The sequence below is a fragment of the Cinclus cinclus genome, chromosome Z, assembly GCF_963662255.1.
Source record: "Cinclus cinclus chromosome Z, bCinCin1.1, whole genome shotgun sequence".
NCBI classification, from domain to species: domain Eukaryota; kingdom Metazoa; phylum Chordata; class Aves; order Passeriformes; family Cinclidae; genus Cinclus; species Cinclus cinclus.
In genome coordinates, this window is record NC_085084.1 from 51015556 (window position 1) to 51042402 (window position 26847).

The 26847-nt window shown below is 39.4% G+C and overlaps 2 protein-coding genes across 2 annotated transcripts in view; both read left to right on the forward strand.

Moving 5' to 3' along the window:
* Window positions 1-12008, forward strand: part of TJP2 (tight junction protein 2) — a 28208-nt gene extending 16200 nt beyond the window's left edge. Inside the window, exons 13-25 of the mRNA XM_062514066.1 lie at window positions 612-762; window positions 1535-1643; window positions 2274-2484; window positions 3865-4052; window positions 5092-5187; window positions 5295-5374; window positions 5827-6037; window positions 6455-6555; window positions 6929-7141; window positions 7531-7641; window positions 8621-8965; window positions 9396-9481; window positions 11142-12008. Of these exons, the coding sequence (XP_062370050.1) occupies window positions 612-762; window positions 1535-1643; window positions 2274-2484; window positions 3865-4052; window positions 5092-5187; window positions 5295-5374; window positions 5827-6037; window positions 6455-6555; window positions 6929-7141; window positions 7531-7641; window positions 8621-8965; window positions 9396-9481; window positions 11142-11313 (2074 nt within the window). The 3' untranslated portion in view covers window positions 11314-12008. The remainder of the gene's footprint in view (window positions 1-611; window positions 763-1534; window positions 1644-2273; window positions 2485-3864; window positions 4053-5091; window positions 5188-5294; window positions 5375-5826; window positions 6038-6454; window positions 6556-6928; window positions 7142-7530; window positions 7642-8620; window positions 8966-9395; window positions 9482-11141) is intronic.
* A 6423-nt stretch (window positions 12009-18431) lies between these two features.
* On the forward strand, window positions 18432-19373 carry LOC134056841 (interferon omega-1-like). Its single transcript, XM_062513736.1, has one exon. It carries the CDS (start codon window positions 18819-18821, stop codon window positions 19371-19373), a length of 555 nt encoding a protein of 184 aa, XP_062369720.1. The 5' UTR covers window positions 18432-18818.
* The last annotated feature ends 7474 nt before the right edge of the window (window positions 19374-26847 follow it).

Sequence of the window (26847 nt, forward strand, 5' to 3'; positions counted from 1 at the left end):
AGTAGTGTCCTCTGAGTTGGAAGGTCACTCCAGCATACTGCTTTTCTGACAGCAAAAAAGCTGAGCCTAGTCCCGCAGTCTCTCCCACTGCAATGTGAAAAGACTGATTGTTAACATATCAGTAGATTATGTTTGAAAATATCTTTCATGACAAGAAAGTTTGAAGACTTATAGCAAACATGTTAAATAGTAAAGAAAATAGGTATCAGTTTAATTCATATGACAGTTCTTTATATTACAGAAGAAAAAATAGTGATTATGATTACTCATAACTCAGCTCAGGTGTTAATGTGACAGAGGAAGCATTAGGTAGGGAGCTACTGTGGGGTCTCAAAAACAGGGATCTGTTTCCCTGCCCAGTCAGGTCGGTGCATGCCACTTAATCACTATTCCTAGTTCATTTTCCACTCTGAAAAATGTAGATTCTCTGCTTCCTGCCTTCACTGAAGGCAGGAAATACAGCAGTAAATGCAGCCTGTATAGTGAAAGAAAGGAGATAAGAATATTATTAATATTATATTGTTGAGGAGATGCTTTTTTTTTAGCATCCTAATATTGTTATATCCTTGCAACCTGGCCTTACTTCCTTATTCTGTTTGTAAATCCTGTAGTCCTAATACAAAAATGGTGAGATTCAAGAAGGGAGACAGCGTGGGTCTACGACTGGCTGGTGGAAATGATGTAGGAATATTTATTGCTGGCATTCAAGAAGGTACCTCAGCTGATCAGGAGGGACTGCAGGAAGGAGATCAGATTCTTAAGGTATGAGTATGTGTCCCTGAAATGCAAATGACTTATGTATACTCTAGTTTGCTTCTTAGTGGAAATATGGGAGAAATTATGATCTTAGGAATCAAATTATTGCTTTGGAAGGGGGTATATGTGGTGGAGGGATCTTACAGAAATGAGTTTTTGAAGGAGAATTGTATACCAAACTTAAGTTTGTTTATAGTGTTGTGGAAGGAGTAGTTAAATATTAGTCAAGAAAAATGCTGCAAGATGAGACAACAAATTTTTTGTACAATATTTCTTCCTAGATTTGGAGGGGGAAAAATTTGGGACATCATAATTTTCTTCTTTCCTCTTTCTCCAGTTTATTCAGGTTATGATGATTTATTTTCGAAGTTTCTGATTTATATCATCTGTGCCACTTAATCACTTCATTCTGCTTTTTCTTCTGGAAATTCACATGGAAGATTAACATAATTTTCCCTCTGCCTCTTTTTGTTTACCCCTTCTAGAGGCTGTTAAAGCTGAAGAAACAATCTAGCAGTGTATGACCAGAACATTTTCTTTCAGGAAGATTACTGTTAATAGCTGGGATTGCATAATCATAAGAGACAATAATGACTTTTTTATATAGATATATAGATATATAGATATATAGATATATAGATATATAGATATATAGATATAGATATATAAATAATAAGGGAAGATAATATTTAAGATTTTTCAGATGAAAGAAAAATCTGTGATTATTCCTTTTATTGTTGATTTCTCAGTTGTTGTACAATGTTTGTTTGGTGCATAGGTAAACACTCAAGACTTCAGAGGCATTGTTCGGGAAGAAGCTGTTTTGTATCTCTTAGAAATTCCCAAAGGTGAAACCGTGACAATTTTGGCTCAAAGCAAATATGAAGGTAGGTACTTTGAAAAAAGTGTATGTGTATCTGTGAATCTTTTAAGCTGTGCTTTGTCAGTGAAACCACAAATAATCTCTCTTGTGCTTATTTTTGATTGCATTTTAGTTTATCTCCTTTTCACTAGTTGAGAAGATAGCTGTGTTCTATATATACAAGGCTGCATGTGTGATGTTTTTCAGAGCACTTCTCCAAGTCTTTTATTATTATCAAATAGCAACTCTTAATTCTGAAAAGGGGTAAGGTACTGCTTTTTCTTCTGCTTTTCTGTCTGTAACAGCTGGGAGAAGATCTGCTGTGCCTTGGCAGTCAGAAGGGATTTGGTCAGCAGAAAATGGACAGTTTTATTCATGAGCGGTTAAGGAGCAAGAAAAGCTTCTTGCTTTCCTTTTGGGAGACATAGCCTGCTGCAAGACTGTAGTACCATAGCTGCATTTTGCCCTGGAGCTGTAAGGGCTGTGCACATACAAATATGCAACACTCCTGATCAGTGTGTGTAGGGGAATGTAGACCTGAGTTTTTACATCTTTCTGAGCAGATGCTTGGAATTTTAAAGCTGTATTATCTAGAATCACAGCTTAATCCTTCTTTCAAGTGTAAAAAGATGCAAACTAAGAGGTCTTGTTTTAGTCTACAGAGACATCATGGCCTGTGGCAGAGGAGATTCATTCTTCATAAGGAGTCACTTTGAGTGTGAAAAAGAGTCACCACAGAGTTTAGCATTCACCAGAGGGGAGATCTTTAGAGTAGTTGATACCCTGTATGATGGCAAACTGGGAAACTGGCTGGCTGTAAGAATTGGAAATGAACTGGAAAAGGGCCTCATTCCAAATAAGAGCAGGTAAGGAGGAACCATATCTTCCTACCCATTGTTAGAGGTAAGACTTTTTTCCCTCCAAGTAATTTTTGTTTCGTATGTCATACCTTTCTTCCTTTTTATTCCCCTCTGCAAGAATGAATAAATTGATTTGTCTTCACTTTTACAAGAATTGTGCCTATAAAATCTGCATATTTTAGAACCATGGCTTTATGCAAGGAGACAGTGAGAGAGGGTGATATTATCTACATATCAGGCTATTATTTGCATCACAAACCTAGAGCTTCTGTCTCAGCAATCAATCAAGCTTTGAGCAGTAGCTGCTTCAGTTCCTCTTCCAGAAAATGGGGGGTGGGTCCTGTTTTTGTTTGGTTTTTGCTTTTTTTCCCCACCTTCTCCCCACCTTCTTCTTTGTCTGTCTACCCTCACCAAATCAAATCAAAACAAACAAAAGACCCCAACCAAACAAAAAAACTAAGCAAACAAAAGTCCTTCACCATAGGAAGCTCATGACTTTGTGCAAGAATACTCTGATGATTAATATTTTAAAATAATTCAGTGCTTGAATTTCTTATGTATATCCTTGTGGATATACAAGTATTCTTCAAGTATTTATTTTTGGTTTGTTTGTTTGTTTTTGTTGTTGTTGTTATTGTTGTAGCTGTACTCTGTATTTTTATGTGAAATATTGAGTGAGCCACAGCAACATTTTTGCTTAAATATGATTTCCTAATCAAAATTCATGGGAGGAAATAATAATTGTTCAAATGTGTGCATGCATAAAAGTATTAAAATTAATCAGAAGAAAAGAACGTAAACTCTAAAACCACAACCAGACTGTAGCTGAAATTTTAGATTGTAGCTTTTGAGTTCTTTAGTGTGGTTGTGATTACATAATGGAAGAAAGAGCTCACAGTTACATGATACACACAAGTTACAAAATACGCTTCCTGTGTGACTCCCCTGTCTGTTTCCTTGTGAGTACATTTTCTCCTCTCTATTAATTGATCTGACCAAACCAACCTTTGTTTCCATGCTGTAGTGACTTAACTTTTGAGGCCTAATGGAGAAGAGAATAGTGACAGTAATTTCTTAAGTCTTCAGTTCTGAGCTGTCCTCTCTCACCACCTCTTTGCATTTGCATTCTTTTGTTTACACTTATGTAAGTGACCAATTTAAGACCTCATTCCTGCCCAGCAACTTGTAGCTGTGGCAGGTTGGAGCACATTTTTCTGACAATGTGTTTGCTCCTCGTTGGCAAAGGCACCTGAACTTGTCTGCTTTTACCTCCACTCCTTCCTATCTATCTGGCAAATTGTCTGTTGCAAATTCAGAATCCACTCTTCATCAGTGAAAGCATCCTTGCGCTCTGACTAGTTCTGAACTCCCTGCTTTCTCTGTCAGAGCTGAACAGATGGCCAGTGTTCAAAATGCCCAAAAAGATGGCTCAGGTGATAGGGCAGATTTCTGGAGAACACGTGGCCAGCGATCTGGAGCAAAGAAGAATCTGAGGAAGAGCCGTGAAGATCTGACAGCTATTGTATCTGTGAGCACAAAATTCCCAGCCTATGAGCGCGTCCAGTTGCGTGAAGGTAGGTGAGACTTATTTGAGCTAGCTGCCCATTTATTGATGGCTGCTTTAGCATCCAAATGTTTGGTCAGCTAAGAAAGTGATTTCTAACAACTTCTAACAAGGTTAAATTAGAAAAACACGAAGGGTTGACATTTTTCTCAGAATGGAGATTTCTGGATGCTACTAATTACTCTACAAGAAACCTTTTTTACCCTTTTAAACTGCTGTTGTTCTCTCTTGCCTCCAAATAGCACCTGCCAGTTTTAAGGTTTGAAATGAAAAAGGGAATGAAACAGCAGGGCTTTCCTTGTTTCCTCAGATTCTTCTTGGCTAGCTCTGAAAGCACAACCCATATGCCTAAGATCAATCTCAGTCTTCATAAATATCAGAGCAAATAGAACCCAAGTATTTTCAATAGTCTAAATATAATCATGCCTCATGTGGTCTATCTCCATGACTGTAAACTAGCTATGTTTCTAGTGATGAGCAGATCATGCTGATTTTCTGAGTAGTAGCACATGACAGTATTCTGGAACAAAAGAAACAGTAAAGAGTATTTTCAAAGAGATCCCAAATGCCTTAGGATGAACACTTGGGGTAATGGCATTCCCCCATTGACTCTGAAGACTGTTTTCATTTGCTTCAACATAAGCAGTAACAGTTTTACATATCTTTGCTTCTTCTAGCTGCGTTGCAGTAGGTTTATAATTTATGTCTTTATTCACACAAAACCTACCGTCTCAATGTTCGTGGAGTTTTGATGGATGGAAAGATAAAGGAAGATCTGTACATTTTCAGATGTAGAATATTCTAAATACAATTCCACTAGAAGGAGTAAGAAAGCTGTTGAAAAGAAAGCAGTTTCTTACTTTCTCAGCTGGTAAAAGTAGTTTTCTCTATCATGCTGTTGCACAAACCTCTGAGAAATATTTTTTTAAAATATATTTTTAATAACTTCAACTTAATTCTTAACTTTGCATAGTAACTGAGTGTGTTGTCTTTTATATATAAAACCAGTCTTATTAGATTTCTCTTGTCCCCACATATTTTTCTTTCAGCTGGTTTTAAGAGACCTGTGGTGATATTTGGCCCTATTGCAGATGTCGCTATGGAAAAGTTGTCAAATGATTTGCCTCACCTGTACCAGACAGCAAGTAAGTTTTCCTCTTAGTGTCTTTTTCATCCTTAACTGAGAGAATGGGTAACTTAATAATCACAGCTGCCTAGACACTTTAGATAAGCTAAAATGTTGTTTTTGCAGAGACAGAGCCCAGAGATGCAGGTTCGGAGAAGTCAACTGGGGTAGTGCGCTTGAACACTGTGAGGCAAATCATTGAGCAGGTAGGGCATTCCTCTGAAAATTGCTTATGCTCAAAGGCATGGTGTTTGATTTGTTTGCTCCTAGAACTTTGAGAGTACTCAAATTTTCAGTGCATCTATTTCTGTAATAAGCTTAATGATAAACCTGTTTTGAAAATGTTCAGCAGCAATTTTTGGTAATTTTTATGGTTTTGAACTTGATATAAGAAATTATGTTGTCCTTCTCAAGCCCATTCTAAATTTGGACATAGGAGAATCTGTTCTACTATATGCTTTCTGAATTTGCCAGAGGCTTTATGATCATGCAGTGCTCCACTTGCTTTTAACATTCTAAATACGGTATGACTGTGGGAAAACATTCCACAAGTTGTGCTCTTATTTGGACAAATATCCTATTTTTTTAGGATCCCATGCTCCAGTCACCTCCACTTGCTCCCACATGCACCACATTGACTGTCCTTTCTTGTTAACAGGATAAACATGCTCTGTTGGATGTCACTCCTAAAGCAGTGGACCTGCTAAATTACACCCAGTGGTTTCCAATTGTGGTCTTCTTTAACCCAGACAGTAAGCAGGGTGTGAAGACCATGAGACAAAGGCTATGTTCTACATCAAACAAGAGCTCAAGAAAACTTTATGAGCAAGCAAACAAACTGAAGAAAACTTGTTCCCACCTCTTTACAGGTAAGGAAGAATGTTTAACCTGCTTACTAAGAGAGTAGTGTTGGGACTCTGTAAGTCTTGAGACATCTACTTACTGCTCTGCATATTAACTCATACAGGCTGGAACTAAAAGAGTATGAAGGTATGATCATGAGTAATGCCTTCCTTGACTTCTTTCAAAGTTCATTGTTCTGCCAAATTCTAATGGAGAAGAAATTGTGAGCTGGTATACTGCCATTAAAATATAAGTGATTTAATAAGCTTGGAAATGGACCAGAAATAAAACAAAAATACCGTGCTTCTGTCAATGATCTAAATGAAGTGGTTGTTTAACATTCTCACACACCTAAACCAAAAGGTGTTAAACAGTAAAGAATGGATAAAGGATTGCATTGCATTTCCTGTGCATATATATACCTTTTCCTTCAATTTTTACAGCAACCATTAATTTGAATTCAGCCAACGACAGCTGGTATGGTAGCCTGAAGGATACAATTCAGCAGCAGCAAGGAGAAGCAGTATGGGTATCAGAAGGAAAGGTAAGCAGTCACTCTGTACTCTCTAAAGCTGTACAGATGTTTCAAAGTATCTCTTGCCAGCAAAAATCATTCAAATTTTCATTGCCAGTGGTCAATAGGCTAAACAAATTGTTAGTTGATGTATGTCTGTAACAAAAAATAAAGTATTACTCTCTGTAACACGTTGGAGCTTTCATCACTAATGCTGGGCTAGGGGAGAATGATGTTGAGGTATAAATTTTTACAGGACTTTTCATTGTGATTCTTCATTAGTTTCTTTCAGTTCCACTAAGTCACTCCTAAGGGCTTGTTTGGCCTGATGTTGAGTCCTAACTGGACTTGAATTCTTATTTATTTAATCTTTGTTCCTGAATTCTTACTGACTGTTCTCTAGATGGATGGCATGGAAGATGATGCAGATGATCGTATGTCTTACCTTACTGCCATGGGTGCTGACTATTTGAGCTGTGACAGTCGGCTGATCAGCGACCTAGAGGATACAGATGGAGAAGGTGGAGCATACACTGACAATGAACTTGATGAGCCTTTGGAGGAACCAAGGATTTCATCTGTTAGCCGATCCTCTGAACCTGTGCATCACGAGGAGGTGAGATGATTGTATTTTTCAGTAAGACTGAACTTTGGGCTTTCTGAAAACCCTTTATGTATGGCTTAAATATAATGTTTTTGTTTTGTTTTGTTTTGTTTGTTTTGTTTTGGGTTTTTTTAACAGCAGCTTTACCTTGCTTCTAGTAGTGTTTTAGAGCTTCACTGTGAAGAGAAAAATAATAGCTCTGCTTTTCTGCCTAAATTTATAGATTTCTTGATGATGTCTCATGACCTTGAACTTCTCAATCACATTTCCAGTGATTGTAGTCAGGTTGCTGGCAGTCTTTTGACTCCTGGTTGCTGTTCCCAAAATTGTAATCTTGAGAGAGGAAAAATGATTGAATTACTGGCTACCACAGTGATTTTATCTCTTACTTTCTTTCACAGAGTTTAAAAAAGTTTACCCCAGAACCAAGGGCTCAGTTAAGAAAAGCTGGTAGCAGGGAGATCCTTAGAGAACCAAGTCCACCTCCAGCATTCAAGCCTGAACCACCTAAGGTAAATTTATAGAAGCAAGTCTGAATACAGACATCCTCTTTCTGGAGAACTCTCCAGGGTGGCAGATTGGAAAGAGCAATAGACATTGTTAGAGACTAGAAAACATTTGAAGTGTAGACAGAATAAATGACAGAAAGTGTTGCAGGATCAAGCAGAGACTTACTGGGTAACAGTTCTTCTCAAATACATGTAATCTCTGATGCATAATTTCCATATGGAATAAGAAAGTAAATTCCTTTTGTATCTACTCGCAAACTGAGAGGCACTTTTCTCACTCAGCAAGATTAAAAGTAGGCTAATCACCAGGAAAAACATATCTGATGTTTTTACTGTGATTACTGTGAAGCACAAAATCAGAATCTACCACCTGTCCATCACTAGAAATTTATGTTAACTGTTTGTTCAAACATTGCTCAGGAATGATGCAAGAGGAAAGAAATTACAGTGTTTGGACACTAAGTTCTATTTTAGAAATACCTGAATTCACCTGACCCTGAAGACCTTTCTGTCGTATGCGCAAAATATTCAAAATACAGCCCAAGTGTGCCTTGACAATGAAGATAAGGCAGAGGAGGACATGCACAGGGAAAACAGAAGCTGAATATAAAACAGAATTGGGCGTGTGCACTTCTAAATTCTGGGTCATGATACTCTACATTAAGCAGTAGTGTAATATTATTTGAGACATCAGTGTTCTCTGTGCTGTACTCTAACACACAAAGCACCAGTAATCCTTAACTAATAGGACAAACAAATGTCTAAAAAGTCTAAATGTCCTGGTCTTCTATAGGCTGATGTGTAGTCTATGACCATATGCCCAAAATGTTGCAGCAGTTCAAATATCTTTGAAGTGTTACATTCATATGAAGATTGACCATGATAAAACATAGGCTAAGTGATTACTTTCAGGTTAAAGCCTTCTTTTGAAACTAAAATTATGCAGTTGCTGATGTAATCTTTGTGGGTTTTATACTTGTAGGGAAGGTTACAAAACAAAGAGGATCCATATGACTTCCCTAAGAACTATGACTCCAGATCAAGTAATGTTGCTATCAGCAGTGAGACTTCAAATGTATCAGCTAAAGCAGCGCCACCACCTGTTTCTGTGAAACCTGCCTTTGGGCGTCCCATTCTGAGAAACTCTCAGCCAGCAGTCCTGCCTGCAGAGGAGGAGGAGGAGGAGGAAGCAAAGTTGGAAGAGGAAGGAAGCGAACAAGAAAATACTCCAAAATCAGTACTGAGGAAAGTAAAAATATTTGAGGAGATGGATCACAAGGCAAGGATGCAAAGAATGCAAGAGCTACAAGAGGCCCAAAATGCCAGGGTATGAAGAGATGCCTTTCTCCCTCTTGTAATTTGTGACCTGTAGAATGGGCAGAGTCCAGAAAACTAAAATCATGCCCTTTGTGGTGTGTTGCTTTTGGAGGGAGAAGTTTGGGAAGCCACACGCAGAAATACACTCTCACTCGTGTGTATTTGTGTATAAAAAGAGGTCATATTTTAAGGTTTCCTATTGTAACTATAAAAACCTGATCCTGTTGCTTTTGGCAATCCATTGTTCTCAAGTGTGAGAATTTTAGCTGCTACTCTAGAAAAAGGTTTTATTTTTGTAGGAATATCAATATAAGATGTTACCAATTCATGCTTTAATTGTTTCAGATGTAGCAGTGACCTGCTAGATCCTAGATCCTAATATAGGATCCCTAATGGAAGAAGTAAAAAGAACAATTATTTTCTTCTACTTTCTTTTAAAGCTTGAAATAGCCCAGAAGCATCCAGATATTTATGCTGTCCCTGTCAAAACACAGAAGTCTGAACAGAACTGGCCCCAGCCGATGAGGTAAGGTGTATCCAGTTCCAAGAATTCTGTCCTGATTCCTGACTTCACTGTCAGGAGGAAAACTAATCTTCCCAGTTTTTGTGCATACAAGTCATCCTGCCTTGATATATCATTTTGTTGTGGCGCCTCGAAGATTATCATAAAGGTGGGGCTGAACTTTAGCAAACTATTCAGTGAACTCATTCCAGGATTATTTTGCTTTTAGTTCATTTATAGTAAGATCATTTATAGTATTTGAGTCATTGAGGAGGAAACGCTATATTCTTTCAGTGAAATACTTGCAAAGCCAGTTTTTTGCCCAATCAGTATTACAGAAGCTGGCCTGCATTCATGTCCCCTGATGTCCATTCTACCTGTGCTAGATACTTGATGACTGCTAGTCTATCCTAACAACACTTAATTACTTAAATGCTTATTCTTTACAGATATGTAGTGTGGCTAGGTAAACTAAGGATGAAATTTGATACAGGTGACCCATCAAATATCATGGAAGTAATAGTCTTTCATTAAAATTCAGTAAGTTCTGGATGGGTTGACCACTGTGTCATCTGTACACACTGCACATTTCTAGGACTTGACACCTACACAAGAGCTAAACCACTGCATTATGGATTTTGTTTTCTGCTCTTCAGGACTCCTAATTTTTTCTGGCATCCTAGCAACAGCAAATAGAAATAGAACTTTTTTTTTGCTAGTGAGTCAAATGCTTTGATGTCACAGTAAAATCAAAAATGCAAAGATGCAAAACTGGTATTTTCTGGATTTCTTGGCAGGTTCAGAAAAGCATTCTTTTTAATATAGCATTGAAAGCCTTATAAAAGTAATGCAAATTAATCTTTCACCACATTTGCAGAGTGTTGCTTACATATAGAAATCAGTGTTGTTGGCTTTTTACAAGAGTGTTAATGGTTGGCCTACAAGTGAGTATTTAAATCCTGGGAGAAAGATGTAAGGAGAATACCATCTTGTTTTTCTGGAGCATGGGTTTACAAAAATCACAGGGTTTGAAACTGAGGAGACACCCTGCCTTGACAAATTCTATTTTTCTGTGTCCACTTAATGTCATGTCAAATGTGTAGCACCAGAGTGCATAAAAAGCAAATATATGGGTTGTCTCTGCCCACTTCTAAGGCTAAGAGCCTTAGTGAGAGCCTTGAGTGAAAAGGCTACCAATCTGAGTGAAAAGGCTACCAATGTAAGAAATGCCACGTAAGAAATCTTTAGACTTTGAGACAGAAGACAGAGGATGCAAGAAGAAGGAGGCATAGAAAAAATCCTGTGCAAAACTACTTAAGGGAGATGTCAGCTGGGGTTAGTAGCAAGGCTGAAAACCTCTCTGCTCAGGGAACATAGTGTAGTGTAAGGCTATTAATGTCTGTGTGCGGGGATGTTTAAAATTTTAAATTTGGCATTTTTCCAGGTAGGTTGTGTACATCAAATCTGAGCATCATCCCACAGCTTGATGGAGATAGGATGCCTCTCCAGATAGGTTTACCATAGTCATGCAGGTTTTTTATGGACTAGAAGGGGTTTCATTTGTTCCATCTGCCTTTCTAAGTTGTATGTGGCCATAAAGCAGATATTAAGCACAACTATTTTTCAGTTTTTCATAATGGGAGTAGATGTGATCTCTTTCTCTTTCCATGTTCTGCTGTTTTAGCTCCAGGCCTCCGGAACCCCAGAAACCTCCTGTCAGACCTTACCTGGAGAACCGTGTCAGTTACGGCAGTGATGTGGAGGAGGAGGAGGAGGAGTACCGCAGGCAGCTGGCAGACCACTCTAAGAAGGGCTATTATGGACAGCCTTCCAGATACAGGGACACTGAGTTGTAGGCTTGCTAGCATGTCCATGTCCAACACTCTTCTGAGGTTTCTTCCTTCGCAGCCAAAATGGAACAGTAGTTAGTCTTGAAAAGCTGTATTTTTACCGGGGGTGGTGTTAGAGGGTACGCTACTCAACTCAGACATATCTATACACTGGAACTGGAAGAGTTCATTTTTTGGGGATATTACTTTGTCAGCGTCTATGAAAAGAAATCACTATTGCCTGAATGCTGTTGCCTGTTTTATAAGGACCAAATCCTTACAGTTTGTGTTAATTCTTGGCATTTTCATATTTTAATGTAAGTCCTCCTCTTCCCTTTTTATTAATGCTGCCTTTTTGGACTGTTCTCTTCTGTGTTATGAAAGTATGATCCCAGAGATACGCTTCCTAATGCAATAGAAACTAAATGTGAAAGTGTATTTGAAGAACAGTAAGTGCCTTTAACAAGAAGCATCTGAAATTGTTTCGACATCTGATACTTGGCGCAAAGCCATAACACACTAAAAAGGGGATTGACTGTTTTACCTATCTTTATTTTTTATCAGTTTCATGGTAACAATTTTCCTTGCATGTTATTTTTCTAAGTTCATAGGTGCATATGCAATATTCATAAATACTGACTGTATATATTAAAGGTGCAATTGACTGGGTGGTTGGAAAAGACCAGGATGTGCTTAAACAGAGAAAATGGTGTAGAAAATTCGGTCACATATTAAAATTTACACAGACTGCAAATAATAAAGTATATATTCTAGACAAACCTTGTGTAACTAATTTTTCTTTTCAACAGTATTAGTCTAGAATTGCTGACTTCTTGAATATACTGTTTCAGTTCAGGGTCTCTTCTTCTGTTCAAGTAACTGGGAAGCATCACTATTGATGTGTTTCACACTGTTCTGAACATAATTTTAAAATCTGCTGTGATTTGAAACTGGTGCAAAACTACAGAATTTCTGCAAGGGATACCTTTTAGAATATTAAGTTTTGCCTCACCATTTCTGGTCTTTAGCCTTTCACAATAAAATTCCTGAAAGTGTCATACAGAAAAATCTCTTTTGATCATACAGTATGAAAAATGGTTTTCTAATGGTCCTCTGAAAATAAAGTGCTTTCCAACCTTAACCATTATATTCCATATTAGGAGAATGTTTTTCATTGGGAGGGTGGTTCAGAACTGACAGGCTCCACAGGGCAGTGGTCATAGCACCAGGCTGACAGAGTTCAAGAAGCATTGGGACAATGCTTTCAGACACATGGTGTCACTCTTGGGGATGATTCTGTGCAGGTCCAGTATCTGGACTCACTGTTCTTTGTGGCTCCCTTCAACTCAGGAAGTCCATGATTCTGTAACACTCTCTTGAAAAAGGTAGAATTTTCTTGTTGAAGCAATGGGATGAGTAAACTTGTGCTGCTCAAATTAGAATAATTTTCAGGCTGGAAAAGACCAAGACCATCAAGTCCAGCCATAACTGAACAGTGCCAAATCCACCACTGAGCCATATCCCTACCACATCTGCGCATCTTTTAAATTCCCACAAAGATGGTGACTCAGTCACTTCCCTTGGGCAGTTCTAATGCCTGGCAGCCCCTTTCTATGAACAGATTTCTCCTAGCACTCAGTCTAAACCTCCCCTGGTGCAACTTGAGCCCATTCCCTCTTGTCCTGTCACTCATTACCAGGGAGAAGAGCCTGACCCCCACCTCAGTACCATCTCCTTGCAGAGAGCCCCTGAGCCTCCTTTTCTCCAGACTAACCCCAAGGTGCTCCTCACAGGACTTGTGCTCCAGACCCTTCCCCAGCTTCCTCACCTTTCTCTGGACACTCCTCAATGTCTGTCCTGCAGTGAGGGGCTCAGAAATGGAAACAGCACTCAAGGTGTGGCCTCACCAATGTTGAGTACAGGGGGACAATCCCTGCCCTGGTCCTGCTGGCCACACTGTTGCTGATACAGGCCAGGGTGCCACTGGCCTTCTTGGCCATCTGGGCACACTGCTGGCTCATGTTCAGTGCTGCAGACCAGCACCCCCAGGTCTTTTTCTGAGGAGCAGTTTTCCAGCCACTCTGGCATCAGCCCGTGGCACTGCTTGGTTGTCGTGACCCAGAATGAGGGGCATTCACACAGGCAGGCCCTGGCACTTCGTCATGTTAAACCTCACACCATTAGCCTTGGCCAATCAATCCAGTCTGTCCAGAGCCCTCTGCAGAGCCTTTCTATCCTTGAGAAGATCAACACTCCTGCCCAACTTGGTATCACCCACAAACTGACTGAGGGGGCATTTGATCCCTTGCCAGATCTCTGATAAAGAAGATACCAGTATAATACAAATATGTGATATAGATACACAGAGCACATGAAATATATGGATTTAAATGCTGTGTAACAGAGCTGAGGGGTCTCTCCTAGAGAAGCTGTTAGAGCTCAGTCCATGCTGCAGCACTGCTGCCACTGGAGCCGTCTGGCTCCCACCGCAGCCTGGGGCCGTGGGCATCAGGATGGGTGGACAGGACCTGGTGTGGCAGGGTTGCAGCTCCCTCACCCACTTCCCAGCCCCTGCGCACTCAGGGATCATCCACCTCAACCAGGATGAAGAGGCAGAACTTTATTGGATTCGTGGGGAAGCACTGTGACAAGTGATGAGGCAAAGGCTGAGCTACTGAATGCTTTTTCTGCCTCAGTCTGGAACAGTAAGAGCAGTTGCCCTCTGTGTGCTCACCCCCCTGAGCTGTAAGACAGGATCTTTATAAATGACACTGTGAGGATCAAGTGCTGCTCAGCAAGTTTGCAGATGACATGAAATTGGGTGCTGCATGTGACACAAAAGTAAAAGGATGGGATGCCATCCACAGGAAGCTGGACAAACTTAAGAAGTGGGCCCACAAGAAGCCATGTAGTTCAACAAGTCCAAGTGAAAGGGGCTGCACATGGACCAGGGCAATCCCAGACATGAGTACAGAGTGGGAAGTAAAAACTCACTGAGAGTATCCCTGCACAGGAGGACTTGTAGGTTCTCCTGGCTGAAAACTTGAACATGAAGTAACTGCACTCGCAGCTCAGAAAGCCAGTTGTGTCCTGGGCTGCAACCAAGGCAGCAGGGGAGGGAGGGGATTCTGCCCCTCTGCTCTGCTCTGTGAGATCCAACTTGCAGTGCTGCATCCAGTTCTGGGGTCCCAGCACAGGAAGGACACGGACCTGCTGGAGACTGTCCAGAGGAGGCCATGAAGATGATGTGGGGGATGGACTCTCGTAACTCTCTTGTAACAATAGGCTGAGGCAGCTTATGGTTGGTCAGCTTGGAGAAGAGTTTGGAGTCACCTTACAGTACTCTCCTGTACCTATACAGAAACTGGGAAGGGACTTCTGACAAGGATATGTAGTGGTAGGATAAAGGGCAATGACTTTAGGTTGAAGTAGGATAATTTTAGCAACCCAGTTAAGTGGAAGGTGTTCCCGCCCAAGGCAAGGAGGGTTGGAACTAGATGATCACATGATAATAGAATCAGTTACACTGGAAAAGACCTCTGAGATCATCAAGTCCAACCTTTGACCAAACACCACCTTGTCAACTAGACAATGGCACCAAGATTGTCATCCAGTTATTTCTTAAACACCTCCAGGGATGATGATTTTACCACTTCCCTGAGCAGCTCATTCTAATGCTTAACAACCCTTTCCATGAAGAAATTCTTCTGATATCCAACCTTAACCTGAGGCTGTATCCTCTTGTCCCATCCCTAGAAGGGGTGAACACCACCACCCCCCCCTCCCACCCCTCCCCAGTTACAACCTCCTTTCAGGCAGTGGTAGAGAGCAATAAGGTCACCCCTGAGCCTCCTTTTCTCCCGGCGAAACATTCCCAGTTCCCTCAGGCACTCCTCACTGAACTTACAAGGTACCTTCCAACCCAAGCCACTCTATCACCTATAAGAGAGAAGACTGGCACATACAGCTGTATGAAAAGCACAGCAAAGAAAAATATTTTCTTTTAACATGTGCAGTGTCAAGCTAGATGGGGAGGAAGCTGTCTTGTGCCAAGCCAAACCTACTCAAACTCCTTTGTTACACACTGACTTTTTAAAATTAGTGTTTTGACTGAATGGAGAAAATAAAATGATATCTAGTGTAGACTAAATGGTTCAACAGAGGGTAGTTATAAGACGTCAAAAGATGACCATTTTGTAGGAATGTTCTGTCTCAATACTCCACTTGCCATCCTATACACAGATGAATTCAGCCTTTCTGTTTGCCTTGGTTCCTGAGACGAAGCCATGGATAGCAAATACTAATTTAATTCCTCTACTGTGTTATAATGAAAACTTTCCAGTAGAGAAGTAATTTACAGCATTTTAAACATGTTAGAAAGACAAAATTGTGCCTATGTTTAGCTTGAGTCTTCCTGTAATGAACACATACATAGCTAGACGATCTTTTAGGAGCAAATCTTTTTTTGTGAATTGAAGACTAGATAACCTTTCCAAAATAATGATCTGTTAGGTCTACTTGGGAACAGAGCTGTGTTTTGTCAACTCTTTTCCTCATTTCCTTCCAGCTTAGAGTGGTTGGTCTGTGCTTCACCCACAAGCAGAGAAATAAGCAGTAATCTGTGCTGCAGTTTCGCATCACTCAGTTAGTACTTCCAGTCATTACTTTTAATCAATTGTTTGTTCCTGAATGTAGCAGTAAAGGTAGCTGATTAGTATAGATTGAGTATTGAATCACGCAATGTCACTACTATGATTTGCTTAGTGCAATAATCAAGAAACTGGCTGGTTCCGTGGAGGAACAATTTACTGTTACTAGACAAACACACACACAAACAAAACCAAACAGAAACCAAACCCTGGTGGAGTAAGTCAAATGTAACTGTTCTGCAAGAAAGTGTAGACAACATATAAACAGAATAAGATTCCTGGACCTACCCAATATTCTTAAGAAATAGGGAAGAGACCATCTTCTCTTTTTTTCCTCTGTGACATTCAGTATGGTGTCCTCAGCTCTTCACTAAGAAGGAAACCTGGACAAAACTATTTTGCAAGAGGAAAGTAAGAACTTGTGTGTCTGGGAGATATAATAAATATGACAAAGCTTATCTGTTTAAATCACTAGAATGATTAAACTCATATAATGATTACAGTTTTGGAAAAATACTTGTGTATAATTTATGGAAATTGTTGCAGCACTAGGGAATAATTTTCTCAAAGTACATAAGTTTTTTACTGATTTCTGATCTGGCACTTCAGACCAGTTTTCCAAACTAATAAATGTTCCCAGTAAGTGAAAAGATTTCATCTCATGTTACACTTCTTGTATACCACTCTGATTGTTGTTACTCTTTGTTGTCATAGGTGATAGGGGATACAGTTTTCCTTACACTGACAGTACATCCTGTCCAAGTTTGCTAAAGCAACATTTTTTAAGCCTCCCAAATACTTACATGCTGAACCTAAAGTAAGCTCTAAAACAGTATAATTAATCTTCTCGGAGTGACTACCAGACTGGGAATGAAGCCAACCATATAGAGTGGGTGCAACAACAGAACAAAAATACTGTAGGAGCTAGGCCTAGAGCCATGAGGTATGTCATGAAGGGATGGATGTCTGTGGGCAGGATGGCTTCCTGACGGGGTGACAGGTCATCAGGAGGATTGTAGTTGACCCTTACTGCTGCAATTGGCCAGGTGAAAAAGGGAGTTGCACCAAGGAGTCCCTGTTGTGTTGTGTTCCACCCTTGCACAAGACCACTGAGGTTTTGCAATTTCTCTCTGTATCCTTCATTAACACGTGAACCGGCGGCTCCCTGTCTGCATTCCTGCTGGCAGTAATGGTGTTTGGCTGCAGTCTCACATTCCCTTCTCCCATATGTGTAAACTGGTATTTGGAATCCTTCATGGCAGAGGATGACAACACAAGCACCTTGCAGACAAGACAATGGGCTTGGTCCTCCCTCCTCCCCAAAGAAGGGACACCTCTTTGGCAAGATTTGACCCCCAATTCTGTCAGAGTGAACCTGAGAACACTTGCACATAGCACTGTATGCTTTTTTAATGTCCAGTGAACCTATCTCTGGAAATCTAACGATAAGTTATAACTCGATGCCCCAATAAACTGAACTATTGGTGAATCTGGGTTCTTGAAAGTTCTTAGTCAGGTTGACCAGACTGTGTTGAATCATTAAACTGCATTATTTGTGACCCTGTGATCACAAATGACACCAGACTTATGCTGTAACCCACACCATTGGTGCCTCTGGGAATCTCATTGAACGTGACTGGACTTAGAATCAGTCACAAGTTGGTTCTAATTAGAAATTAAGCCCAGCTACACCTAGCAAATCTGTTCTCTGAGGACCAGCTGGGAGCCAAGGGGATTTATTTTCTGCCAGTCTTCTATACTTTTTATACAAAAAATACTCAGCCAGGTCTCAAACTAAAAAACTAGTTTATCTGACCTCTTCATTCAGACAGAATGACTTACAGACTATTGCCAGGAGACAGGGGGGACAACAAAATGGCAGTTTAAGACTAGCTTTCACCAAAACACAGTCAAAAACAGGGGCCTTATACCCCAAAGTACTGTGATAGTCATAACAACCTCTATTAAATGGCATAGGAAAGCAAATGGCTGAACTGTACTTTTTGTCATCTCTATTCATTCTCTTCCCAGTTATTGTTCGAATTCAGACCTGAATATATCAATTGGCATTGATATTAATTATCGGTCAGTTACTCATATAAGGGGAAAAAAGTATTTCATCCAAGTACCTCAATTATTCCCCTGTCAGTGTGTTTGTATTTGCAAGGCATTTATGGTGTCTAAGTGAGATCAAGGCTTCATTTAATTAGCAGTGTTTATGTATCAAAACCCATATATTAATGCACATTTTAATTACACACACACACACACACACACACACACACACACATGTATTAATGATATTTCTTGATAAGAAATAAGAAATAAAAGTGAGGAGAAATAAAACACTTTTCCTGAAAAACATAGGTAGAGAAAGCTTAATGGAAGCTTGGAAGTATAAATCATACTATAGGAGACAAGATGGCAGTAGTATTCAGTATGTCCCTGACACATCATTGAAAATATTACTTTATTTCAGCATGTTCTTCCACTGCTAGAATATTAAGAAAAGAAGTGTTTCTGTAACACTTTATTTTGAATTCTCATTACACATCCAATGGAATTTTAGGAGTAGAGAGAATAAATAAACTTACATATATATATATTATACTCTAATATCCAGCTGAAATTAAAAGAAAGCAGCAAAACAAAACAAAAAAAAAGACTATGAAGTCATAAAGCAGAAAATGAAAGTGTTGTCAAAAGCATACACAGGGGGGAAAACCTTAAAAACCAACAAATGATGAAAGAAAACTTCTCCTACAGAATAATTAAATGTCAAGATTTTGGAGAAATGGGAGTCCACAAATAACTTCAAAGCACCCAGCATAGCACTCAGAATTTATACACAGGAAAGAAGGAACATTAGAGCCTGTGCTTACCATGAATGCTTTGGTCGTGATACAGATTGGCCTCATACTGTCAAGCACCACCATCACCTCCAGCCTTCAGTGCCACCACCTCCCTTTACAGCAAAGGAAAGTGATTGAGAACAGCCTGCGACTCTTGGATAAAATGGGAAAAGAATTTCCTCAACAATGTCAAAGAGAGAAAATGTCCTTCAGATTTCCTATGCAGGTTCTTCAGCCCAGGCAGAAAGAGACTGTTGGAGTTGCCATTGAACAGATCTTCCAACATATCTTCTATATCTTTAGCAAAAATCTGACTCTAGCTGCTTGGGATGGAACAGCTCTGGATCAGCTCCAAAATGGACTTTATCTGCAAATTGAGCAATTGGAGGAATGTGTAATCAAAAAGCACACCCAACGCCATTGGAGTAAAGAAGTCAGCAGGCTGAAATTGAAAAAGTACTTCCAAAAAATAGACTGTTTTCTTAAAGACAAACAACATGACCTGTGCTCTTGGGAGATCAGTCGTGCAGAAATGAGGAAATGTCTCCAACTGATTGACAAGGTGACAAGGAAACTTAAAAACTAAGGTACAAAGATTTTAACCTCACATAATTTATAGTATTTATAAACAAACATTATAAATAACATTTATTATTTATTCTACGATCTATTTTGTGGCAGTGCTCTAGTTAATTTTTATTGTATTTAAATAATTATGCTTCTGAAATTTAATTTTGCAAATGTAATGCATTATTCAATGTAATTAAATATTTTTCCTTGGTAAGCAAGCTGCCCACTCTAGCTATAAATTAATCTATAAGAATTTTCAGTGAGGGTTACTCCCTAGAAAGATATTGCAGCCTTTGACAGATAGTGACATCTTATGGTGTTTTCTGCAGAGAAAACATGCAGCTACTTTCCATCTCTATTTCACCTACAAGTAGAGAATCAAATATTTGTGAATGAACTACCCATCCCACACCCTACAGGAATTGCTAGATTTGTACTGATTCAGACTGCATTGAAGATAAAGTAGTGCATTGCTTATTTATGTCATCCTGACTTAGGCTGAGAGTATGCATTTTCTTTGAAAGTTTGTATCCTCTCTTTCAAACAAGTAATTTTTTTGTTTACATTCAAGTAATTCTAGCATCTGCTTTGTTCAAAGATGCAAAATAATTCTAGAAAGATTCATCTATATAGTACATTTTTTCACAGTAGTTATGACTTCTGAAGTAACTTCCCAATTGGACAGTGTTACTTTTAATTGAAATATATTGCCTCTAACAGTTTGGGGGCAAATGGTTTACTCCTTCCTGCAGTATTTCCAATTCACTTCAACTTTTTTCACAAGATTATCTGAAGTAAGTTTTCTATGTAAAAGTACCCTAAAGCCACATCTGCCTGTGGCACATTCTACTTGCTCATGAGTATATTAATCCTGGCTACTGCAACCTCAATCATCACCACCCAGTACTGTGCTTTATTGCTTCATGAAATATGCCTCTTTCCCTTTGCTCACAAATTGAGCCACACAGATGTATAGCCCTCCAATTAATTTCCCCTCCAAACCACACAGCCTTCAGTAATAATTACAATACAACCAAATTCCTTAAAATAGCTTGCAATAAAACTGGGCCTGGATTTTACCCTTGGGAAACTGCCCCTGGGTAATTCCATTTCAAACAGTGGGTTTTCCCTAATCACTTGCTATGAGGGCAACAGAGCTACATCAAGCCTCTTTCACCCAAAGAACAGAGTTAAAAATTCGGTAAAACCCCAACGACTTCTAAAACAGAAAAAAAAAATCTATCTGTGGATGCTCTGATGTACATTTGGCACAGGTTTCTGGGTCTGGCATGAAGAAGCAGAGGAGAGAGCATATCTGTGGATCCCAAAAGAGGGTGGTGTTAGTCCTGGAGGGTTGAAATTGCTAGATTGGTTTAAGCATCAGGTAAAGAACAAGTTTAAAGCTTTTTCTGAGCTCCAGCCATTCCAAAAAGTATCATAGAAAGAGGAGATAAAAACGGACTGGTTGAACAGCGGTGCTGGTGCACGGGGTCTCAGGTATTGTATCTATGACACAGGTCTCTTTTGCAGGGCGCCCATGCTCTCTACAACTCATGAATGCAAGGTAAAGAAGAGATGGCAGACATGGATTTCATGGATGAAGCTGAAATACCAAAAATAAAAACAACTAGCAACTTCACCATGATCAGAACAACAACAACAAAAAAGACCAAAAACCAGAGGAAATTATCAGACACCTTGCCATAAATGTTACAACAAAATATATATTTCTTTTTTTCATAACTAGCAGCATTTGAAATGGACTCACCCTGCCACTGTTTGACTGTTTCCAGTCTAATTTCTATTGCTTGTTTGTTTTTGTACTTCTTCAAACCTGTACAACAAAATTGTATTCAGCCTACTTACCATTCTGGTTCTGATATCCTAGGGTGGGTTTTGCAATGCAGAAAACTGTTATTGAAATGGTCTTACTTTTACCAGAATTTGGAAATAGCATGAAATAACTTTCAGCTGTATTCCTGTGAGGGGTTCCAGTTTTTATTGCCTAACTTGTCTGCAATGGGAATAAGTTAATTTATAGCCCACTAATTGTTCAGAAACTTTCATATCATTAAGTTTTCTTTTTAATTCATAGCTGTCCTTTTAAATCTCCTTGTCAAGTAAAAATGTGTTTTGATGTATTTCAGTCAATGCAGTATTTTGCAGTGTGGGAGAAAAACAGAATGGGCACTAGAGGGCAAAGTGAAATTAGAGACAAATGTAAGAATTTTAGGTGAATGTACATGTATTTTGGCAAGACAGTGTTTCAGCTCTTTATCAGCATGCTTAGCAATAAAGTGCTATTGGTCCACAGAAGGGAACTGAAACACAAATTAACTATTCTTGAAAAAAAACAAGATCTCAGGGATGAAGGAGGGGGGTTAATAAAGCAACATTTGGTTTCAATTACTTTATGTCCAGCTGTGAGGCAACAGAAATTGTTTGTATTGAGACAATATCTAGAAGACATTTAAATATGGGGACCCTGGACTAGTCATAGCTACAGAACAAATAAAAAGGAAAAAGAAAATGGCAAGCCAATATGCCTTTTATTTTCACTTTAAAGAAAGGTAAGGATTCTTAAGTGTAAGGTAAGAAAGATGGAGATTCAGCAGATAATTTCTCTTCATCTTGCCCTTGTAACATTTTGGAGTAATATGTGTTTCATTGCCACTTTTTAACCAGGGGAGCTGTGTATTATGGCCCTGGCTAGCTGAAACCCTCTAGTATTGCTTCCAGGTAGTATTTTTCTAGAAGTTAGATGAGGCAAATTCTCACGTTATTTTCAAATGGAAATAAATAAAACAGTAAATGTGAAATTTCAAATCCCCATGGAAAACTTAGCATTGATGAAACAAAATCCTTCCAAGAAGGGATTGATCACAAGCCAAGAAGCTTCATAAATTTTTCCACAAGACTCACATACTAGTGCTGTGCAGCACAGGTCCCACTCACAGCCATGGCTGTTCTCATGGCTAGTCTCACAGCACCTTGTTTATCTCTGTTGTGCTGGACTTAGCTACACTGCATCTTTGGGGACACTAAAAATGGCAAGTTTTCACCTATGCAGAGTTAGTTTTCTGATGTAGATTTATGGGACTGGAGTCAAAAGCCTTGTCTTCCACATGAAATTTAAGAACCGCTACAGCAGAACTGAAGAATGCTTATTCCAGACTTTATTTTGGAAAAAAATATTCACAAAGCTCAGTCAACTATCAACTACAGCTGTTCAAAGCACTTTGTCCACAGGTTTGGCTTGATCCATCATCTCTGGCTTAAATTTTATATTGGGGAAATAAAAAATGCAAACCCAAACCAGAAGAAAATCCCAAAGCAAAACAGGACAAAAGCCTGTGGAAAATAACTCTCCAAATAATCACCCAGGATTAGCCTTTGTTGCTTGTTCTTCAGAGCAGCCCTGGTGAAATTATGGGGGTGGCTGTGGTGGAGCAGGCAGACCAAAGCTGGGGCTGTGGGCATGAAAACGGAGCAGGAACTGCTCTTGGGAAGACAGTGCCCACAGACTGCTGCATCCTGCTGGTCTTCAGCCCTTCCAGTTCAGTCTGCCCCTTGTTAGGGCTAGCCCTAATCTGTTCTCCCCCTCCCAGTCGTGGAGGAACACTGGGTTCTTCCAGAAGGCAATCAGGGGAAAGATCAAGAAGTGAGGGTGACAAAGATAGAGACCAAATGGTGAAAGCAAGTGTCAGTTTTCAGTTTTAACTGACAGAATGAATTTACTTTGCTTCAGAAATTTACTGCAAAGGAAAACAATATGAACAAAGCAAGTAAGATTGCAATTGATACTTTCCAACAAGGTGATTGCTTTTCAATATTCAAAAATCTTCTAATCCTCATATAGGCAGGTATGAGTAATTTGTACCATCATTTCCCACACTTCTATTGACATCATGATATCCTCAGGAAGGCACAAGGGCTTTTTCAGTGCTAAGAGTTCCCAGAGGAGCAATCATCTAACGGGAAATGTGAAGACAATCTTTCTTCTCAGCCTTCACCCATCCCAGTGCTACAACTCAGCCTTGCAAACCAGTGCTGCTGTGGGACCACCCCTCTGCAGCCACACACTGCCAACCCCACCATGCTTCCCAACACCATCCAGGCTCTTCATCAGCTGTTCACTGAATTAATTCTTTTTCTCTCTGTATGACTTCAGAATTGAAAATCCCATCTCATGTGTACTGATAGCTCTTTGGTTTAATTTCAGTGGAGCTGAGGAAGAAGCAATGGCAAGTGATGAGCAGATGAGCACAGGGAAGTTAATATCCTGCCTCTCTTTTCTACACAAAAGGCTGGAAGGTTAGTACATTTTCTAAGACCAACTTTGTTGAGCTCAAGTGCTCAGTCAGAGTCCTAAAAACATTTTACCTTCATCAATGAGGAATTCAGTGTTCTAAGCAAATAACATCACCTGCTTTTAAATACATGAAAGTAAACACAATTAACACTCCCTTCTAAAAAAATAAATGTTAAAGCATGGAAGTGCATTTGCAAAGTCAAAATCCACACTCAGGAGATTAACTACTGAGATTTCAAATAACAGATCTGGCCCCTGCACACCAGCTACCAACACATATACTCACTGTAACTCTTACTGTCTATGCCATTCCTTAAGTTTCTTATCTTGGTAGACCAGAACCTGCACAACTTCCTCTGGATTTAACTGGAGTATTGTGTGCTACAATTCCCAGAAAGGAAGTATCTTGACAGACATATTTATATAAAACAGAAAGCCTTTCTTTGACAAAGTAATAAAGCCTATTTGACTTCAACTGTTTTTCAAAATGTTGCTCTCTCTTTAAGCAATTAATATACTTTCTTTTCAAGTCTCTTTGGATTGAGTTGTAGGCTATTCCAGTCTCCACTTTTTGGGAAAAACTTGCATTGGCTATAACAGACTTTTTCTTGTGATAATAATATATGAATAATTTAAAATTCTTCTGCCATAGAACTCACAGTGGTGTCCTTGTGGCAAGTATTAAATCCTGTCAGAGCTACTCATTTGTAATTTAAAAGGATTTATGTTGGACAGGACTACTGATCATTAGAAGTAGTTCAAGATACTAAACACTTTTCTTCCTCTTTTTTCTACTTGTTTTTTGTTGGTTTCCTTTTTTAAAATAAAAATAGGGCACATCTTCCCCTCACTACCAGTTTCCCACAGTTCAGTATTTCTGCAACCATTAAATTCCTAGAAAATGTCAGAAACTATCATCACAACTTCCGTTATGAGAGACTTGGTGAGGACTAACATTTAAATAAAGTGAAATCTCCCAGCCCATCTAGCAGTAATTCCTCTTTATCACTGTAGTAACGTATTCAATGGGTTTGTGGGTCTCATCCAGCAATGAAACTGAGAGCAGTGGATTAGGACACACAGATACTGTAGAAACATGACTAATTTAATAACTGGGTATGTCTTTGATACTTAGTTCATTTTTTCACTGCCTTTGAAGCAAAACCTGAGAATTTCCCATGCTGCTGGAAAGAGGCTGGTTCAGAATGAGAAGGAAGGATGTGATAAAGGATAAAGGCTAGGTTTCTTTAACAGAAAATGAGAGATGTTCTATGCACTCTCCCTGGAAGAAAAATAAATTGTAAAAAATTGTTACCCTGAAAAACCAGATTATATTGTCCCTGAATATGCAGATTTGGATTCCTTGAGAACAGTAAAACCAGGTTATAACACTCAGCCTAAAAAGGCAACCTTTGCATCACAAAAATAAGTTGCTTCCATGTGAAGAGGTTTCAATGAAAAACAGGATTAAGGTGCGCTACAGAAACACAGTGGTTTGAATTTTTATCCTATGTAGAGTTAGCTAGTCAGTAGCTTTCTGTTGTTTACCTCAGCCTGGGGATTAGAGTAATACTGTAGCCTCAATGCTTGAAATCAGTGCTTGAAAATAATGAATCCTCTGAATCAGCCTATTCTTATAGAGTTGTGGGGCTGGTTACAAGTACACAGGTGAATCTAGAGGCCATATGACCTGCTCCCTCAGAGACTCACAGGAGCTGACCGTAAGGAGGGTAAGGCTGTCACATCTTCTCCAAGTGACATTTTGGGAGGTCTGGGTAGGAAAGGTGGCAAAATGCAAAAGGATGCACAAAATTGAACAGGCTGGCTGGAATAATCTTTTTTCTTCAAAAGCATTTCCAAACGTAATTTTTGACCTGAAGAAATTGTAAAGCTAACTCCCCTACCAGCTGTGTATCTGTTTGGTTGACCCTTGTGGCACAATGCTTGCTCCTCCAGTACAGCTCTCCTCATCCCTAAAGCAGCCAGGAGCTTTGGTGTGAGTTGCTCTGTTAGATGATGCCAGCAAGTCAGTTCTGGTGAGGTAGGACCTGTTTGCAAGCCAGGGTCTCTGTCAAATTTATAAAATCTGAGAGGTGTGAAGATGGCATGGATTCTGCTTCCTCTTTGCCTGGCTTGAGAGTGCAGACAAAAACACTGACACTTTTCCCCATTACTCGCTTGCAATGAAGATGAATTTGCTTCCCCCGCTGCCTCCACACAAACCTTCCTCTCCTCCCTAGCAAACATAGTCACACTATATAAACATCATCCAGAACTGTGCAAATAAGTTCACCTGCTAGTGAGAAGTAAGAGTGGCTAGTGCAGCACTCACAGGCAGACAGGATTTACTCTTTAACTGAGGGGAATAGCACAGGAGTGCGGGCTTACAGCTAAGCACACATCTCAGAGATGTGATTTACCAGGCTTAATGTCTGCTGGCCAACACAGGCTTGAAATCACATAACCAAAAAATCTAATAATGGAGGAAGGGAGACAGAAAGTTAACAGGAATATAAAAAATTAATTTTAAGACACATGGTTTCTTTCCTTAAAAACACATCTCCATATTGGTTTTATGGCAAGGATTTGGAAAAAAAAGCTGTGCATAAAAGGAACAGACTTTTTAGCCTAGTGATGTGTCCTGTTTGAAGAGAATTAAATTCTTTCCATATCACATGAAGCATTTCAGGATTGCCATTAAATTTCTACATAAAGCATCTCCTTGCAAAGATTCCTTACACAAACATCATGCCCAGACAGAATGTGTTTTCCCTACCTCATGATGCAGGGAAACCAAATGCAGTAAAAATCTGATAACATTTTGAAAAACCTTGGTTTTTCAGCCAAGGAGACTTGGTCTTAACATCATAGGCGGAACAGTCATATAGCTTGTTTTAAGAGATGGCAGCAGGAATATACAAATAGCTATTTGATGCTGAGTAAGTAGTTTCTAGACAGAAGTTACTCCTCAAGAGAACAGCTGGAGTGAAGAAGAAAGTTCAATTTCCACAAATAAAAAGATAGATCTTTTTTCCATGACCTACTCTCTTGTTCCCATATGCAGTAAACATGTTTTTCAAAAGTGTCATTTGGTATTTCCTTTCTTCTTAATGTCTTTGCAGCATACAAAAGTGTTAAATGTTTTAAGCATAAAAGCCTTTCTGTGTGTGCCTAGAAG

Coding starts and splice junctions, on each gene's coding strand:
- LOC134056841 (XM_062513736.1), top strand. CDS start 18,819: ATGAATGCTTTGGTCGTGATACAGATTGGCCTCATACTGTCAAGCACC.